The sequence below is a fragment of the Rhinolophus sinicus genome, chromosome 6 (assembly GCF_057876585.1).
Source record: "Rhinolophus sinicus isolate RSI-liver-muscle chromosome 6, RSI-T2T, whole genome shotgun sequence".
Taxonomy (NCBI): domain Eukaryota; kingdom Metazoa; phylum Chordata; class Mammalia; order Chiroptera; family Rhinolophidae; genus Rhinolophus; species Rhinolophus sinicus.
Window position 1 is genome coordinate 47,062,458 of NC_142506.1, and position 20,956 is coordinate 47,083,413.

Here is a 20,956-nt window from a genome sequence, read left to right on the forward strand (position 1 = left end):
ATATACCATCATATTTGTTAAGAAAATCATTAATTTTGAATTATAAACAGATTTTAGAGCAGCCAAAAAAATTAGCAGTAAGTTTTAGATACCCATTATTTATAAGGCATAAGGTATTTACAAGGCACACGGCTATCAACAGAGGCAGTAGAGACTAACAGTTTTCTTCCTTTCATTAATAGAAAGAACTGGCAGAACTGTTACATGCCTTTTAGCTGGTTCATTCATTACACAGAGACACCCAGCTGAGATTGCAAGTCAGGGCTAAAATCCAGCCTGTGTGCTGCAGACCAAAGCCTGGGTCCTGGAGTATCACTACTGTCCCCCAAAGGGAACACCTTTTTCTAACTGTATGTCAAACTCTGCTAAGAAGGCTCTCGCCCTGGAGGGAGGGCTTTTGTCTAATTCACACTAAGACGTTACATGTGCTGGCAGTAGCCCTGTCTGGAAGAGTGAGAAAACTAATAAAAAGCCTTCTCTTCATCTCTAAGATAGTACTGGCAAAAAAACCAAAAAGTGCTCAGGGAACAGCAGTGTGTGAGGCCCAAACAGGAAATGCCACTCTAAGAGCACTGTGAGAGTTACCCACATCAAACCCTATGAGCTCAAACGCACCAAGCAGGTGACAACTGAAGGTGGGTGGGGACAAAACGAGCATCCTACAAAACTAGCACCCTGAAAGACTTCTCACAATGGTTCTTAACTAGGAATGTAAAGTAGAATCACTCAGCAGTTGTTTTTTTAAAAAAACAAAAACAAAAACAACACACATTCCTGTATAAGGCAGGAAGGAATGCAGGCACGGAAAAAGCTCCGGAAGGGGCTGTGATTCTCTCCACCAGAAGTACACCTTTGTAGTCTGTTTAACTGGTGATGTTTACACCAATGTTAATCTGGATTAGAAACCCCTTGAGGACAGAGATCATCAGGTCATCCTCATATTCCCATCCTCCCTACCTAACAGTGAACCCTACATAGTCTGCCACTCAGTAAATAACTGATAAATGGATATCTACCTTCAAATATTTCACTTGTCCCATATTTCCAACACTGATAATTTACTAAAATGTAAACAATTATATTTCTTTTTCTGAGACAAAACACAAGTATTTTGGAAAGATTTTTCAAGAAAGGTAAAGGATAAGGAATCAACTAGATCTACTGTATTTAATTATCTAAGATACCATCAATTATAAATCACATCTCAATTTCATGGTTAAAATGAGGGGGTGTCTTAAAATTAATAAACTGTGATACTCCTATTCTGCCACTAATTTGCTATAATGGCCTTAGAGAAATCACTAACCTTTTATGAGCCTCATTTTTTTTACAACAAAATTAAGGAATTAAACTACATGACTTCTGAGGTCCTTTCCAGTTCTAAAAATATAAACAACACCAAGTCTTTAGTGAAATGGCATTCAAAAAACCAACTGTACTAATCTAATTTCTGGAATACTCTAAAATGACAAATAATGCTTTTTTTTTTTCAGGTATATTTACAACCACTACTCCTAGAAATTAAACTCACCTTGTGCAGGAAAAAAATTCTTAAATATATTCACCAATTTTAAATATCAAATACTGAACATACATTTCATAAGATCTCCATATACTGTACCTTGACTTTGACAAGCCTTTTTGTTGTCTTGATCTTGGCTTCACAAAAGGCTCCTCTGTATTTAGCACTCACGTCAGTGCCCACTGTCAAATAGGGAGGCTCATCAAGGGCCTAAAAATGCAAATAAATTAGATTTAAACTCTAATTATTTTCCACAATCAAACCGCAGATGGCAGATCCAATCCTGTTATAATTTGTAATGACAATCTATAAAATACTCTAACTTGAAAGTAAGTAAAATATATATAATAAAGTTTATTTAAATGTACCAAATGTACATCATGTAAAATATAATGGCATCTTTTTCTCTATATAAAATACACATGGTCCATAATATGAATTAGCTCAATCACAAGTCTACTATTTCATCCACCCCTCTATCCGCCACCCATTCAAATATTTATTTACTCTATGACCATTTAAAAAGAAGGCAGATCCCTAAATCTCAAAGTCAGAGAAAATTTCTTTTAACATTTAGGCTGTAGCTTGACAGCCACCCAAATTCAGAATAGCTTTATTATATCCCTACCTAGAAAATTCTAAGGTAGAATGGCATTAAGGGGGCAAATCATTTGTATTCAAACTACTGGTAAAAACTATATTAAGAAATCCAATCTGGGGGTGGGAGATGAGGGTAAGGGGGATCAAATATATGGTGATGGAAGGAGAACTGACTCTGGGTGGTGAACACACAATGGGATTTATAGATGATGTAATACAGAATTGTACACCTGAAATCTATGTAATTTTACTAACAATTGTGACCCCAATAAATAAAAAAAAATGAAAAATAAATAGGGGAAAAAAAAAAGAAATCCAATCTGGGAAGTTGCAAATAAAAATTAGCCAAAATTACTAATGCTTTGGGGCACGGGTTCACTATTTACCCTTTCAAGGGTACCCTTCTTAGGCTACCCTGTAGCCTAAATTAAATAATATTTTAAGTTTCCCCACTTGTGATTTAGTTTTTAATAGTCTTAATATAGCTGCTCTGACTTTTTACAATCAGGTATATTTCTGCATTAGATCTGTATTTCTAAAAGAGCTTATATTAATTCCAGAGCCAAAGAAAAATTATGTAAGTGGCTACAGTGTTTTATAAGAAATGCTAATATCCCAGGATGCTCCATCAAAAAGAAAAGGAAGGAAGAATTTGGGAAAATCAGTTTATTGAGTGAACGCCCACTCTGCTTTATCATTTCCCCATCTATTTGTCCAAAGAACTTATTATTTCTCCTATTAACATCTATTATCCTGCAGTAATTCCATAAAATATGTAAGGTGGAAAATGCAGCAAAGAATAATGAAAATATCAATTTCATTTGGATCTTAAAATAAAGTCACCCTTAATAGTTGTGGCTAACATCTAAAAAAAAAAAAAAAAAAAAAAGTATGTTTTAATGCTATGACAAAAGTGCCCATAAATTACATCAAACAATTTTAAGAACTTTTTTTCAAGGTGAGGAGATATCACATAAACCAAGACAAGGGGCTACGGCTAAAAATATCAGGCGGATCTCCTTAATGGCCTTCTCTGTCTTTTATGAAATGTATAAGAAAAGGAACTCAAAACATATCAAGTATATGATTTATAAAGTATACTTAGGAAAATGCCTATATTCCAGTTCATTTATGCCATATGAGAAGTATACCTCATAGAAAAATGGTCATTTCGGCATTACTACTATTTAAATTTGTTCATATCATTAATTAACTACAATTATAACTTCGCACTGCTCTTGCACCTAAAGTTAATAATAAATGCATTTCTACTTTACCTACCTGTGCCTTGGCCCTTAAAGTATAATTTTCCTTGGTCAAAATTTTGGTTAAATTCCAGATAAGCTAGTGGCTTTATTTTACCAAGAATATAAAAGGGACTCACCTCACTTCACCCAAAAATGTAAAGAAAAAATTTAAAAGGTATCAATTCACTTTGTGGTTCAATTGGTATTACATGTCATTACTAGAAAAGCCCAAATGGTGGGGCAGTCTTCACCACCACGGCTCATTATTGTCCACAACTTGCAACCTCTCCCATGAGTACATCCTGCACCTTATTAACCAGTACAATTTTATCTTCATACACAAGCAGTAAGTTAAATTAAGTGAAAACTAATGAGGAACCAGAAATTGCAAAATGCAGAACAAGAAATCTACTAAAAGTTGCACATTTATGCCTACTCAGGAACAGATAAGCGATAAGCTTTTCAGATATTTTTATTATAGAGAATTTTTAACAAAAAGAATAGTAATATAGACTATAGTATACAGAAACCCATGTACATGTTCTTTTCATTAATATTCATATTAAACACTGGCAACATTCCAACTACAGCAAACTATAAATATATTTATTGAGCAGATTTACTCAACTTGAATTGAGAGACAGGATTTTTTTTTTACCTCCAAATTAAGCCCATTCCACATCCTTACTAACATATCCATGTTGACAGAAAAGAGTAATAATTATCTCAAATATTGCGGGGGCAAATTATTATTTAAGGGTAATATTTTCCTTCCTTCAAGCTAGAACACATGGAAAGGAATTAGCAAGGCTTATGAAGAAAATGTCTATTAGAAAAAAACTTGTGAAGAGAAACTGAAGTAAAATGAAAACCTGCTAAAACTGGAATACATTGTTAGAGCAGTGCTAATTTGTTAAAAAGAGCACATGAAAAGCAAATCTATGTTCTGATCTTATTTCTGCCTCTATTATTTTTTGCATCATTTTAGGAAGGTTACTTTTCTGTTCCTAAATTCTCATTAGATAATATAATAATTATTGTTCTGCATACATTTGTTTAACAAGCCTATATCAAAGCATTGGGGTTACATAGACGGTCAGAATGGGACACTTGAAAACACTAGAAGTGTAATCATCTAGAAGTGAAACTGTGCTAACCAAAATATTAAGTGGGAATTTCTACAGAAAAACAAACAAAATCCATTAACTAAATGGTCATATTTGTGTGTGTGGTTTTAGCAAAGCATAAAGCATCACTCATTAGTATGATATGACGTAAGCTAAGAAAGCAGACTAATAGCACAGGCTTTCAAAGCAGAACGACCACATCCTAATTCCAGCTCTATTCCGTACTAACTGGATGAGCCTCTAAGGTAAGCTACTGAACCTCACTACACTTCAGTTTCCACATCAGGAAAATGGGGTCAATATGAGAAAGCATTCAGTTATGACGACCTGAAGGATTTAGCTATTAACAATTACTATTAATATTATAAAACACTCAATGTGGGCAAACAAGTCATTAAACCAATGTATAGTTAGATTTGACACCACACCTTTTTCCTTTTTAAAAGACAAGAGGCAAAACCTCATTTTAAATGACTGCTCATCATAAGTGCGAATTAAAAGTTAAACCACTTTCCTCACTTTTTCAAAAAATGTCAGTACTTCTCAGAATATAGTATTTTTCAGTACTAAATCTAATGAGAAAGTACCACAGGTCTTCATATATATATATATATATATATACACACACACACACACACACACACACATATATATATATATATATATATATATGTATCTTTTAAATGTTATACCTTTTCTACTTCGAGACATGCAGAAATAATCAAAGGTATATATACATATAGAAAAAACATACGTCATAAAAATAGGAAGAACTGTTAAAGAGAGATTAACCTACTGGGAAAGGCAGGGGAATGGAGGGGTATGTGTATGAAAAGATTTTATTCAAAGTCTTCCCGTTTTATAAAAACAGTTCCTTTTTGGTTTATTACAATTGGCATGTATCCTTTGCTTTTTAAAATGTATACTAAGGAACACTTCAAACATACACAAGAGAAGATAGAACTATATTAATAAATCTTCCATATACTCATAATCTGGTTCCCACAATGATCAACTCAGACAATTTTGTCTGATCTATACCCCTACCTATTCCTCCCAAACCCTGATTATTTTGAAGGAAACCCCAGATATAGCACTTCATCAAAACAATAAAAAGAAGTATAATCTGTAGTGATTGGGATTAGGGGTTACTTTGAATATTCTTATTAATACTTTTCTATATTCTCCAGTGTATTTGGAATGACAATATGAATGAGTCAGTATAATATAGTAATTAAGAGCACAAACCCTTGACTTTGATGCTCAGGTTCCTATCTACCACCTAATAGCTAAGTGACCTTGGACTAGGTAGGGCCTCTGTGCCTTAGGATATAATAGTGACTGTCTCACACAGAGAGGACTGAAATGCTACATGCAAAGTGCTTAGAACACAGTGTCAAAAAAGGCTGTTATTATTATTTAATAATCTAGGGGGAAATTGTGAGTTTAAAAAATGTTTCAGCAGATGCCAGTATAATTGTGCATATATATATATATATTATCCCCCTATTCAAGTTAGAAATAAAGTAATCATGAATTCCAGTAGCAAGAAAGGTTAAGTGTTTGTGGGGACACTCAACAAGGAAGTGAATCACAACCCTTTAGTGTGGCAGAAAGACAACCAAGACTATACACCTATTCTGGGGCTACTGTACTTTGGTCCAGTGTAGAGATATATAAAGAACTGTTAGTGAGTTAACTAAGATTCCTCTGACCAATACTTACCCAGGTCCATTTACATGTACACAACCAAAGCAAACAAACAAACAAAAACCACAAAAAAATCTCTCACCTTCTGTTTTTGCTCTGCTTCTCTGATTTTGGTCAATAATATGGACCATCTCAGAGGCTAAAATAAAAAGTTTTTATGTAGCACTTCCATGGAAAAAAGGAAATGAAACTACTAAATTACCATCCCTTTGTTTAGCAAACAGAACAGTTTTCTAGTTGTCAAGGCAACAGCTACCTCACCATTATCCAGCACTGCTTGAACAATTATTTTTCTAGTCAATCTACCAAATGCCCTCACTGGCACCTAAAAGCCACTGAATTCCATGGGAACACTGAAAAAGCATTAAGCGATTTTTAAATTAGCTATTGGTGGATAATAATCCTTTAAGAAGCCAAAATGCCAGGGAAATAAACATGTAAGTGCCAAAATGAATCAGTAATCTCTAATGTGCCTTGGGCTGCAGTACACCAATACATGACACATTTTAGAAAGAGAATAGTTGAAACAATTCTCCAAATGGCTGACTAATGTTGACACTGCCTAGGAAATATTCAGTTATTCAAGACAAATTTTTTAAAAAGCAAAACATGCTAGATGACATTTTATTGAGATAGTTTCCTTAAAAGAGTAAACATTCAAACTGGTTACTAAAGCAGTGCCAATGCAGCCAGAAGAATTAGAAAACAAGAGTACTAAATTTGATGCTAAAATCCTCAGTAAACAAATGTACTTAAACACACAAATAAATCTATAAAAACAACCTTTTTTATTTAAATGATTTTTTTTTTAAGGAGGGCGCGGCTCACACTGGTCCATGGGAAGATCAAAGCTTGGTGCTACCAGCACCACGCTCTAACCAACTGAGTAACCGGCCACCCCAAAAACAACCTTTTTGTATATGACACTCTCAGAAGCATAAAACCATAATGGAGATAATTCCAACAGATGAATGAATAAAACATACTCATACCTATATACCAAATGGTATATGATTTAAAAACTAAGTTTAAAATTAAGATGCATAATTTATAAGATATACGAAAAATGAATACACTGAGGAAATAAACTGGACAATTTACTTCCCTGTCTTCCTTTTCCTGGGGTACTGAGGACACGGGGTCGTGTGGGCTCAGGGCGGGCTAAGGGTGGAGGTGGCACAAGAGTTAAGGGGCAGATGATGGTCTACGAGCACGGAAGAGTTTGGAGGAGCCCTGGGGACGCATTGCAGTCCCTGCAGCTGAGGACACGGTGGAAACTGAGCAGGGATAGGAGATGTGCGGCACCGCTGGAAGACTTACACTGACCAAATAAGTAAACTGACAGCCCAAATAAGAAACTAGACTGAATATTCTCTATAGGGCCATGTTTTGCACTGCTAAAGAAATTTAAAAGGAAGGGAGGGGAAAAATGATAAAGAAGTCTAAGGTATTGGACTGGAGTTAGAAAGATGAATTCATGGTTGTATAATACATGAGGTGTGATCAAACAATACAGTCAATGTTTAAATAAAAAAAAATTTTTACAGTAAAAGACACATTGCCATTAACCCCCCTCAAAATACTCCCCTCACTTGGAGCACACTCATCCCATCCTTCTTGCCACTTTCTGAAGCAGTTCTGGAAGTCCTCTTTCATGAGTGTATTTAGTCGTGCTGTCGTGGCTGCCTCGATGTCCTGAATCATTTTGACTTTGGAGAAGAACCACGAGTTACATGGTGCCAGATCCGCTGACTAAGGTGGGTGAGGACACACCATAATGTTTTTATTTGACAGAAACTGCTGTACCAGAAGCGATGTGTGACATGGAGCATTGTCATGATGGAGGATGATTTACCGCACTTTAAAACACACCTTCTCTCAACCATAGCTCACACCCTACTGACTGCACCGAACAAGCTGAAACCTGTCACACACTGTTACTAAGGTTCAATGCGCTGCTTCCTGTATTGAAGATCCCTGCCTTTCAATTAGATGGCACTAGGAAGCAGCATTCACTGTATTTTTTCATCACAATGGAAAGGCTCCGCGTCACACATCGTTTCTGATTCAGCAATTTCTGTCAAATAAAAAACATTACAGTGTGTCCTCATCCTCCGTATTCCCTGGATCTGGCACCGTGCTATTTCTGGCTCTTCCCCAAAGTCAAAATGAACGTGAAAAGTATACGTTTTGAATCGATTCAGGACATCAAGGCAGCCACGACAGCACAGCTAAAGACATTCATGAAAGAGGACTTCCAGAACTGCTTCAGAAAGTGGCAAGAATGATGGGATATGTGTGTTCAAAGCAAGGGGGAGTATCTTGAAGGGGATTAATGGCAATGTGCCTTTTACTGTAATAATTTTTTTATTTAAACATTCACTGTATTGTTTGATCACACCTCATATATACATACACACAGAAAAATGAACAAGTAGTAACAGATGTATATGTGCATAGATACTTGTGTCTCTGTGTGTGCATATATACACATTCATATACTTTCCTAACTGTCCACCAAGAAGGTCTAAGAGCAACTGACAGGCCAGTAACAAAGAGCATAGTAATGGTCTATATCTTGATTTCTAAATCCCATCCCATGTTAAAAGGAACCAGGAGTCCGTGGAGAAACGGCTGATTTCAAAGTTGGGCAGGGAAAGTACAAGAAGAATCTGAAACATCTTGTGCCAGAAAGTAAGGAAATGCTCAAAGAATAATGGTGACATTTCAAAGGAAACAGGACCCACCTTGAAGGGGCTCCTCCTGGTCAAATGGGGGGAAACTTTGTGCATCAAAATAGGTACTGGTTGTCCTATTATCTGGTTAGGGATGTAAACATATGTCAAAACTGATTGAATTAAGATGTGTGTATTCCACTGTAAGTAAATTATACCTCAGTCTAAAAAATGATAACAAACTACCACCCATTCAATAAAACTGGCATCCATGAGTCCATATTGACAAATGAATGAATAAATGTTGAATAAATAAATAAATGCAGAAAAGGGAAAGTTCTTCATTCTAACAAAATGTTAGTAAATGTAGCAGGAATGACGGAAACAGAGAATCATCTTTTGGCAACCATCATAAAGATGACTGATCCAGAGTTGTCAGCAGATGCTGCACTGATGAGTGGAAGTTTGATGAGAACAGGACGTTGGCATCATCCTGAAACCCCTCTCAATTCTCAGTGGTGGGCATGTGATGCCCAAGGACCAAGGGGCGTCCTTTCTGTGCTGTGCCTCCCAAGAGTGACTCTGACAATGAGAACAATTAGAGAGGGTTGAAATTACCCTACAGAACGTAAGGTCTGTATTTCTTAAAACTCTAAAGGACATGAAATATAGGAAACACTGGGAAACAGTTTTAGACTGAAGAAGTCTGAAGAGGCACGATAATCAATGCAACGCTTATTCCTGGATAGAGAATGGACCAGGAAGAAAAGAGACATTATTAGGAAAGCTGGTGACATTTGAAAGGGCTCTGTGGATAAGATCGGTATTGTTATACCAATACTGATTTCCTGATTTAGAGAACTGAGTTGCAGGGTAGGAAAAAAGTGTCCTTTTTGTTGGGAATTATACACTGAAGTATTTAGTGGTGACAGGACATCATGTCTGCAGCTTGCAATCAAAAATTCTGAAGATAATGATAACTGGTATACACACACACACACGGATTATATTAATTCTCTGCATTATAAATTTGAAATTATTTAAATTATTTTTTAAAGTACTATATATTTATTGGCCATTTGCATATCTTTCTCTATGAATTGCTCATTTATGTTCTTTACCCATCTGTCTGAATTATTCATTTTTTAAACTGGATTATAAAAGTTCTTGTATAGTTTAAAAAAAAAAAAAAAATCAACCCTTCCTCCACAAACACAATATCTTCTCTGGATGCTACCTGTATTTCCTAACATTTCTCCTAAAATTTAAGTTACTGTAGGGGCTTAGACCCACATCTATTAACCGTAGAGATGCCTTGTATATTCTCAGATATTGACAGAGGGTGTCTGCCTATTCCTAGAAATTTAAATGACTCAGAATTGACATTCTAACTAGAATCTTCACCATTAAAGAAGAGAGAAATGCACTGGGAAAGATATTTATTAAGTACCTACTGTATTAAGGACATTGTTCTAACGTGCCAAAAAAGCAAAGGCACTTTCCTCATATAACACAAAAGCAGCCAAATAATTTTGCCATCAAAAGAGGTTAATCTTATTTGTTATCTTGCTAGTTAGGTCAAAACCTTAAATGCAAATGAATCTGCTTTAGGGTAACATCACTCTCATAGCAGACCCCACTTATTGATAATATTTAAAGTTTAATGATCTGGAAATGAGAAGGACGTAGAGGTGCAGCCAGTTAACAGATCAGAATCACAAAGAGAAATCAAACTGACACTGTTACAGTTTATGTCTAGCTGGACATGTTAGTAATGTCTACTGCATGAATTAGAAGGCATTAAGTAGAACACTCTGAAATGTCACAACACAAGTCACTACGCATGCATCTAGAGAAGATTTTCTAAAAGTTTGCTTGATTACCAAAAACAATAATAACCCTTAAAACCCCCCATCAACCAAGTTTTTTATAGATAACGTGAAAATAACAGTGTATTTTTGTTTTATTGCCAATAAAAATAATAGTAAAAAACTAAGGGGAAAAAATCAGATTCACAGAAGCATCTTTCTTCTCAACAGGACTATTAGAATACCATTCCAGACATTTTCCACTGGCAAAATAACCAACCAGACAGATACGTGATGCAGTTTGATCAACTACTCCTACGTATTTCACTGTAAATTTTTATTTTTCACTTAATAAAGCCTCAATGTTCTTCCATATCTTAAATTTGATTTTATAAAGCGATTGCTCATTGCTGCATAGTCTTACCTGTGCTGCACCAACCTTTATGTACCCCTTTCTTCATGATTGTAGAAGAGGGAGACTACGTAGGGAAGGAGAGAGAGGATGAATGATACAGAGGATGACGAGACAGGAGGAAAGACAGGTGGAAGGCAGGGAGCAGAAGCAGAAAGAATAATGAGGAAGTAAATGCTGTGGGCTTGGGGTTTCAGTCTTGGTTCACTCGCCAGGTCTCCAGACACAGCCACTCGTATTTGGTGTCTGACTGCAGAGTGGTTACTGTCTACTTGAATTGCTCAATATACAGACTAAGACCTGGCAAATTTAAAAATTCTCTGGCTTTGGAACCAAAGAGATTGCTATTCATATACTAAGTCATTTTTTTTATCTTGGGGTATGTCACCCCACCACTTTGATCTTTGGTTTCTTTGTAGGTTGGCAATTTATCTTGTAGGGTTTTACAAGACATCTCACAACTTTTAATTAAATTAGGTAGTATATTTAGTCTTAAGGAGACTGACAGGTCCTGACTAAGCCCTCAGCAAATACTAGATTAAACCATACAAAACTGCTATTTTTATAGATCAAAAAAGGACAAATATTGGCAATTTTATACAGTTCAACCTAACACTGGTTTTCCGCTTTTCTTTTAAGCGGCTGGGAAAACCACAGACCAACACCACGGATAAGTAACAGTACACCTAAGTGTACAGTGCTGTTCCACAATGGCTCAGACCGCGCTCCTGCTCGGCTGCCCACGAGCAAGCCCAGCCTTGCAGTGCTAATCACTCTCGCCCCCAGGACTCCACCTCCCGTCTGGGTATTTCCTCCTGATGCCTGAGGCCTGGGCCTCTCACTGAGCTCTGGGTCCTGAGCAACCTACACTGGACCCATTACACCACTAATGGAGCTGTGGCTATTTTTTCCCACTTTATGGCTGTCTGGCCCACCAATCAAGTTTTCATCCTGTTTTATATCCTCAATAATATAACCTTGAAAAAAGCCATAGAAAAGAAACAGTCATCTTTGATCACCTATCCATTACTTATATTGGCTTTGCTTATCCCACATGGATACAAACAGTGTGTAAAGGTGAACACCTCACACTGTATTTCAATGATTTGTAACTGTCTTCTCTCCTAGATTGAGCAACTTAAGGCAGAAATAGCATTTAATTCATCTTCGGATGCCCCAGTCCTACAATTATACCTACATACTGAAGGAATTCAGGAAACATTTATTGAATCAAAGAAGTTAGATAATAGTTAAGTCCTGCTAAATGACATTTCTCTTAAGGTAAAAGTATTTCTATTTCAAGAACACCTTATATTGGGAGGCAGCTTATATTGAGGTCAAAAGCATCAGCTCTGAAATCAGAGTAGCTACAACACAACACAAGTACCTACAAAGAGTGATATTAAAGAGAATAATACAAGTGAGACTTTTTAATGTCTTATGTGCTTGTGTGCATATTTTAGGGATTTTTCCCCCCTGGGTTTTTTGTATTGTTTTGTTTGTTTGTTATCCCCCCACGCTCCCAATCACCATCTCAGTATCTTTCAAGTTTTTAATGGTGGCATCAAACGGCTTTTACTTGGCCATTACTACCATAGCACATCATGCTAAATGGAGATTCTATTAGTTACTGGGGATATCTATTCACTTAGGACCAAGAGAAATAATTTCAGGATAGGTATAGAGAAACATACTTAAGCCAAAACTCTCCATATGCACCAAGTTAGCTTACTGCTAAATCACACTGGTGGTTTTCTAAGTCACCAAAATTACTGTTATATCAGTCAATATCCAATAGTTTCATGTTTGAAGAACTGAGTATTTCCCTTTTCCCACTGCAGTTATTTAAGTAAATGAACACAAGGTAGGTCACACAATATACAGGAATATATAACAGGGCCACCAGGGCACCCAACTCTGCCTTCTTTCAATGGGCTCTGAGAACTAGACTCAATTTCAAGGCATTCTAACAAAATAGCTTATACTAGACTGTTCATCAGACCTAGACATTTAAAAAAATTATACTAATCAAACAAGAAAAAAGGTTGCTTATCAACCTAGGGATCCCATGTGGATCAGAACATTTTCAGAATTTCATTATCAAACCTGCCCTGCCACCTACTGAGAGAACCACGCCCACCTTGCCATCAGCTAAACTCTGCCTCCTTAGGCTTCTCTGACCCCACTGAGGTCATGAAAAATATTCCAACAGCATCCCCTTCCATCAGTATTCCCAGCTGGAAGGAAAAGCCCTTCAATTCTAGCATTTCACTTGCTAATCCATTTCCCCCAAGAAAATGTTGAAGAGAGAATCCACTGTGATCACCCAGGTGAAATCATAAATTCCAAGTGGTGTGGAGAGGATTCACTGAAGACACAAAAATATGGAGTCTTGTATTTATTAATCTTAAAAATAGGTAAGTAAGCTTTTCTAATAAGTATTTCTCATGCTGATCTACGTGACCATGTGTCCTGTGAACACATACATCCTGAGGGAAAAGGGGCAGGTGCACAACGCACAAGGGTTGCCTTCATCTGTTCACTCCCTCAGCAGATCGTGCTAACTAAATGTGTCCATATAGGTGACTTTTGCAGATTACACTACTCTTGTTTACATGAGTTTATGGATTATATTATAAACGAGAAATGCAGTTCTCAAAATGTGCTCTCAGGACATCATCATCAGTATCAACTTGTTAAAAATGCAAATTCTCAGGCCTCACTCTAGACATCCTGAATTAGAAACTCGGGGGGAGATAATCAATCTATGCTTTAATGAACCTTCGAGGAACTCTGATGCGCCCACAGTTTAAGAACCTGTGACCCAGAGGTTATCTTTCTAGTTAACTGGGAACTTGTTAACAGATATACTCAGCAACTCAGAGAACTTCCATTTGGTTCCCTGACCCATGTAGTATGAGGTATTATGGTAGCGATGGCCAAAGTGAAAGCCATAGGAGTTGAAAGATGTCAAGATGGTGATAATGAAAAAAATATTTAACATACACACGCAATTAAGTCAATAAAAACAGACTCATGTAAAATAAATCAGAAACTAAGAAAACTATCAATGCAAACAATAAAGACTGAGAAAAATGAAAAGCTAATACTTCTCTCGAAAGGAGTTCATACCGCGCCTGACTGCTATTTTTGGCCTGCTTGTGAGGTTGGCCCTTGGATATCATCTGGGAACTTACGGGAACCTGGATTTCAGGAGGGTTTCTACAATTAACTGATAAGAATGGGTCACTGCCTAAACTGTGTGTACAAACAATACAGTTTATGCTGAACGCCTACCTTCATTCTCAGAGTTGGAAATGTGGGTATAGGCCAGGCATGTGGTGCCTCTGTGACCAGCCGCCAATAAAAACTTTGCGTGCTGAGTCTCTAACAAGCTTTCTTTCCTTTGGCAACATCTCAGATATGTTGTCACAATTCATCCCGTGTGACTGTACTGGGAGAATACTCTGGAAGTTTGCACCTGGTTTCCCCCAGACTTCACATCAAGCATCTTCTCCTTTTGCTGGTTATGCCCTGTATCCTTCTGTTGTCATAAATTACAGCGTTTACAACTATACATGGAGTCCTGCGAGTTTTCTTGCGAATTACCAAAACCTGAGGGTGGTCCTGAAATTGCCAACACCTTCTCTTACTTCTAATACGAACTCTTCGACAGTCACATAACAGGGTTAAAAATACTGACAATACCATCAAATCTGACATGGTTATATTATCTGTATTTGACCCATTAATAGAACATTTTCATGTTATTTTCTTTCCATTGTCTTAGTCTTTTTACCATAGCCAGTAAGCAGAACTTGAATCACATGCCCAACCGTGGCCAGTGAAGGGGAGGGCAGCTACACTGCCAGTCCATGAAGGGAAACTGGCCTGCTGTCACCAAATGAAGGCGGCATACATGCTGGGAAGGCCCACACAAGACACATATGACCACTAAAATCAGGCTATTTGGCAAACACAAAGTTTATTTCAAGCATATTGGGGAAGTACCTCAAAGAAGTCATGATCTCCCACAGTTCAAACTTAGTTACAGAGAGTCCTGAGTAACTTCTGATGGTTAGTTTGTATGTTGTTGAGACATAAATAGAGAAATGGTTTCCAAAGTGAGCATGCCCCCTCCAAAAAGTCAGACTGTGCAGCTTCCCATAAGCCTGACAATTTGCCATAAGGCTGCTTCTCATCACTGCAACTCAACATAGCATGCTTCAAGGGGAGCAGGAGTTATTTGTTAAACAGTGGTTAGCAACTCTAGGGAGGGGTAATAATATCTAATAAAAATCTATTCCTCATGTCATTTAAAAGACCAAGGAGAAATGCTAGAAATATTAGATCTATAAATAAAAAATTAATACTCGTATTTTACTTTTCATAGACATTAGTGGCATATTTGAAGGGATTAAAATCATCAAAAACACAATCACTATGTAAAGCATAATGAATCGTCTCTAGTGAGTCCTAGTTAACCCAGTATTTACTTGGTCTGCCCTGTGATATCGTGTGAAAACTGTTTACAGCCCTGACTTTGCTTACTTATATCCTCAACAGACGAAGTTTTTACATGGTCTAGTAAACCCAAGATCTTTAGATTTTATCCATCACTGCTGACTCTAACTCATAGATTCTGCTACAGGGTACTTCAGAAGACACAATAAGGTAAAGGCAACTATCTGTTCGGTAGACTTTGGGATAACAGTATATAAATTTAGTCAGTGCAAAAATCAGTTTCATGGGTGAGTCCGATTTTGGAAGCACAAGTAGATAAACCAAAGTGCTATGGACAATAGATGAAAACTACTATACATACAGGAACAGTTAAACTGGAAGCCAGAAAACTTTCTGTAGGTCTCTGAAGACCCTGCAATTAAAGACAATTTTCAGAGAATATGAACATATATATAAAATAAAGCTTGTGCTTTTAACAGACCCAAAAAGTTTAAGAATTCCTACTGCATTATGGTTTTTCATAAAGGTTACCTGATTAAAATGGGAGAAAGTGAGAGAGAAAAAAAATACTTTGAAGCAAGATAAAAAGATTTAACCAGATGTGGAAATATTTACTGCCTTAGGTATTATTATTATTATAACAAAATGATATATTAGATGCACATCTTTCAAAACACAAGAAACAACTCTGTAGGTAAATAGGAAAAGTACTATTAACCACTGGTATAAATAAGCAAACAATGGCAGAACCTAATTGATTTGAAGAACACAACTAATTAGAGGCAAAAAAGCACTTAAAGCCAGATTTCTATTCCATGTTATTCCATGCTGCCGATCAGGTAGTAACAACTTATCATCCTTTGAATATCTACCTATAACTAATATATAAACGGATCTACCCATTCAGGAGCCAATGTTAAAAAATATTAAAAAGAAAAATTAGTTACAAACTATGTTAAATATATATTTATGTAAAAACTTAAAAGGATACACTAAAATGTTAATAGTAGTTATCTCTCAATGTTTGAATTATAAATCAGCTTTCCCTAATATTCTAGATTTTCCATATTTCAATACTTTTTTTTTTTGTTTTTTGTTTTGTAAAGGAAGATAGTATATTAGTTTTTTTGTAAAGGAAGGCTGGAGAAGAGGTTGCAGCTCCCGAGCGGGAGGAGGACCCAAATGGGGGGTGCCTTCAATAAGTTTTTAATGACCAAAAACTGTTTAAAATCAAATTAAAATATTTATTATTATAGTTATTAATATTGAACATTAGTACTTAATGTTTACTTGAAGGTACTGATGTGTAGGACACTATTTAAAAAAACATTACTAGCTTCTTTTTCAGCCAAGATGGAGAAACAAGCAAATGGATTCACTATCCAGCCTAAAACAAAAAAAGTACAGCAAAGTACTGTAAACAATGATTTTCAAGTCACTGGACATCAGGACAAAGATCCCTAGGACACAGAAAAACAATGAGATGAGTATAACTGCCTCTAACTGCCCCAGTTTACCTTGAGAGTTACCATGCCATGGCACAAGATGAGAGAATTGAGGCAAAAAGCCGCAAGACTCACTGCACTGAAGCAACAGGCAAGAGTCTGTGGAGACCAAGGTCGTTAGATTTCATAGAACAAAGAGGAAAAGGCTGCACAGAGAGAGAACCCTGGAGATCTGCAGAGGACTCCCCTCGAGGATTCAGTAGAGGACTTAGCACAACTACCCAAGGCCATGTGAAAGAACCAGCAAGGAGGAGGAGGACAGTATGTGGTGTTTACACAGGGCCAACAAACTTACTTGTTTCTACCAGCCACACTAAAGATGCATAATTTATGGGGCACTGGGTAGCATACTCAGGAAGATTTTGTCTTAGTAGTGAAGATTAGCCCTTGTCTGAGTACTGTCCTTGCCTGCCTAACAAATTTTTAAAGCAAGACTGAAAACCATGACTGTTTCCAAATACCTACATCAGAAGGAAAAGCTCAAGAAGATTTATGACTACAGATATATCCAGCACCCAACATGGCAAAATTTACAATGTCTGGCATCTAAATCAAGATTACCAGGCACGCAACGGGGTAGGGAAACAATGAGAATAATCAATCACTCAAAACTGATCCAGAACTGTCACAGATGATGTTAAAATTAACACCTAAAGGATATCAAGTACTTAAAAACGTCTGGATATGAAAACTACCGTGTTTCCCCGAAAATAAGACCTAGCTGGACCATCAGCTCTAATGCGTCTTTTGGAGCAAAAATTAATATAAGACCCGGCATTATATTATATATTTTATTATATATTATATTATATATTATATTATACCTGGACTTACATTAAAATAAGACCCGGTCTTATATTAATTTTTGCTCCAAAAGACGCATTAGAGCTGATGGTCTGGCTAGGTCTTATTTTCAGGGAAACACTGTATGATGTCGGAGATGAAAAATACACTAGATGAGGAAAAGATTAGTGAACTTGAAGACAGAGTAATAGAAACTATGCAAAATAAAGCAGAAAGAAAAAAACCCCTACCTGTAAAAAATGAAGAGCATCAGGGAGCTGTGACACAACTTCCAACAGCCTAATATACATGCAATTGGAGTCCCCAAAGAAAAAGAAAGGGGAAAACAAAAAAATAATTTTTGAAGAAATAGTCTGTAGTTAAAAACCTTCCCACAAAGAAAACTTGAGGCCCAAATAGCTTCACATGTGAGTTCTATGAAACGTTTAAAGAATAAATAACTTCAACACAACACAAACTCTTCCAGCAAATCTAGGGTCTACAAAGACCAGAGCAATGCCTGTGCCACTGATCGATTGCTCGCCAAGTGCCAGGCATTACGCAGAGGAATGACACCATCTGATTATGTCTTAGATCTCTGTCGTTGTCATGTGGAAAATGGACTCCAAGAAAACAAGACAGAATCAAAGAGATCAGTCAGGAATCTCTTGCCATAATCTAGAATGAGATATAAGGTAGGGATAGAGAGAGAAGGACTAACTAGAGACATTTTTATATTCAGAGACTAACTGAATAAAGGAATAAAGAAGAATTTCATCTTTTTAGAATTTTACCTTTTTCCCTGTCACTGCTGAGTCCTATTTCGTAAGAACATATCTGATCATGGACCAGTAAACTAAGAAAACTAAACTAGAGAGAGATCTAGGCTGCAGGAGAGGTTGCAGAAGCAAAAGGGGGAAGACGAGAGAAAATTCCAGATGAGTCTACGGGGAAGAACAGCTCTGACTATGTTTACTATCTTGAATGTATTAGAAACTACTAGTATTCATGGTGGTATATGGGAAAGGGTCTACTTATTTTTATTCTTGTATATTTGCCCTGAACTGACGAAGATGCATCACATCAAGCAAATTAATGCCTAATTACCAGCAAATTTATACACTATATTTTTATTCTCTACCTAGTGATTCAACTGCCAGCCACTATTCTCATTAAGAACTGTTAAATGACCTGACAAAACGACATCTTATTCTCATATGAATTCTTGGTCCCCCAAATTTAGTTTTCTTTCATCACACAAATTAATACATGAATTCATTTGCTTTATAAAAATACAAAAGAGATAAACATAAATGCTGTCGCCCTTCGTCTTCTCCTCTCCTCACATTTCTCATCAGCACTATGGTCCCCTATTGAGGGTACCCTTCCGATTTTCTTTCTCTGCATTTACAGGGATCGGTGTACAAAAACAACAGAGTTTCACTGCCAATGTATGTTTAAAATGTATATTTAAAATTAGCTTTGTTATACAATTCATGAATATATTATCCTTGTACAAATAATGAAGCATTAAAAAAAGTCCTAAATTAACACACCCAATCCCAAACCCTTCCCATTGGTATTCATTTATCATTTTGGCATCTGTCCTACCACAAAATTTCTTCCCAGATTTTTCCATTTATATACATGCATATGTATCTATATATAATATTTCTGTGAATATATTTTTTACATAATTGGTACTATATTTAATACACTGTCTTTCAACTTTTCCTTTTCCCTCAAAAATGTTTCAGAGAGCTTTCCAATTAGTAAACACTATCAAATTATTTTTGTGGTATAACCATTGTAGGAATTTACCATGGTTTGTTTAGCGTCTTCTCCACTAATGATATTAAGTGATTTCTAGTTTTCCATCATTACAAACAAGGCTGCAATAAACATATCCATAATGCTTCCTGGTGCACCTGTACAAGTGTTGCTCCAGAGCAGATACATGTCAATGGGAGAACACAGAATATATACACTTTTTTAATTTTAAGAAATAATGCAAATTCTCCAAGAATTTCTAAAGTATAATTTTGGTGCCTTCAAGACCAATACAAAATGAAACAAACAAGATTCTTATTTACAGGGAAGGGTTCTATTTTCAACCAAAGTTTTCCAGTACAGAAGAGTTTAACAGTCTGGTATCTTGAACACAAATCAATATTAATTTCTTCACCAGTTACCAGTAATACAGTATCTTAATAGTCCTGGAAGATGTATGTATTCAATTTGATAACTATCAAAATTAAAAACACATATAACCTCAGCCCCAGGAACATACACCAACATTTATCCAGCAGATATTGTTCATGTGTGAGATAGCATATGTTCAAATATATATCCTCACAAATGAAAATCAGTAGATCTGGCTAAATCTCTAATTTAATTCAAAATGGTAATGAGTTATGACCTTGGAAGGATATTCAATAAGTATACCTCACTTTAAGTAGCAAAATAACTCAAAGTTCTGAAGCTATTAAAGAAAATATTGATAAATTCAACCAAAAACATCTCTGGATGGCAAAAACAACAAAAAAATACCTATACAAAGCAAGCAAATCCAAATCCACATGACAAATCCTAAAAAAATTATTTGTAATCCATATCACTAACAAAGAATTAATCTCCCCCATATAAAGAACACCTGGAAGTTAATAATTTTTAAAAAGACTAACATTCAACAGAAAAATGGACATATTATAGGAAGAGGTATTTGACATAGAAATACAAGTGGCTCTTAAACATGAAAAGATGTTTAAACTCATACATAAGAGAAACACAAATAATAACTACTCCAAGACATTTTCCACTGTCAGATTGGCAAAAGTTCAGAAGTCTAGTAACATAGGCTAGTAAGATTTAGAAAAACAAGTAATTATGTTGGTGGGGAGAATGTGAATCTCTATAACCTATATAGAGAAATATTGGTAATAATTATCAAAATAAAAAATGCATATACCCTTTAACCAGTAACCCTACTTTGGGGAATTTATCCTACAAATACTCTCTAGCACATGTATGAAATAATGTATGTACAAAGTTACCACATCTCAGAATTGTTGCAAAAGCAAAAGGTCAACAACAACCCAAAAGT

The 20,956-nt window shown here is 36.1% G+C and overlaps 1 protein-coding gene across 5 annotated transcripts in view; it reads right to left on the minus strand.

Moving 5' to 3' along the window:
* The window catches only part of ARID4B (AT-rich interaction domain 4B), a 120,150-nt gene that overhangs the window by 73,921 nt on the left and 25,273 nt on the right, over positions 1-20,956 (minus strand). For all 5 annotated transcript variants that reach the window (XM_019746993.3, XM_074316713.2, XM_019746991.3 and 2 more), the window contains exon 3: positions 1,622-1,732. In XM_019746993.3, the coding sequence (XP_019602552.3) occupies positions 1,622-1,732 (111 nt within the window). The remainder of the gene's footprint in view (positions 1-1,621; positions 1,733-20,956) is intronic.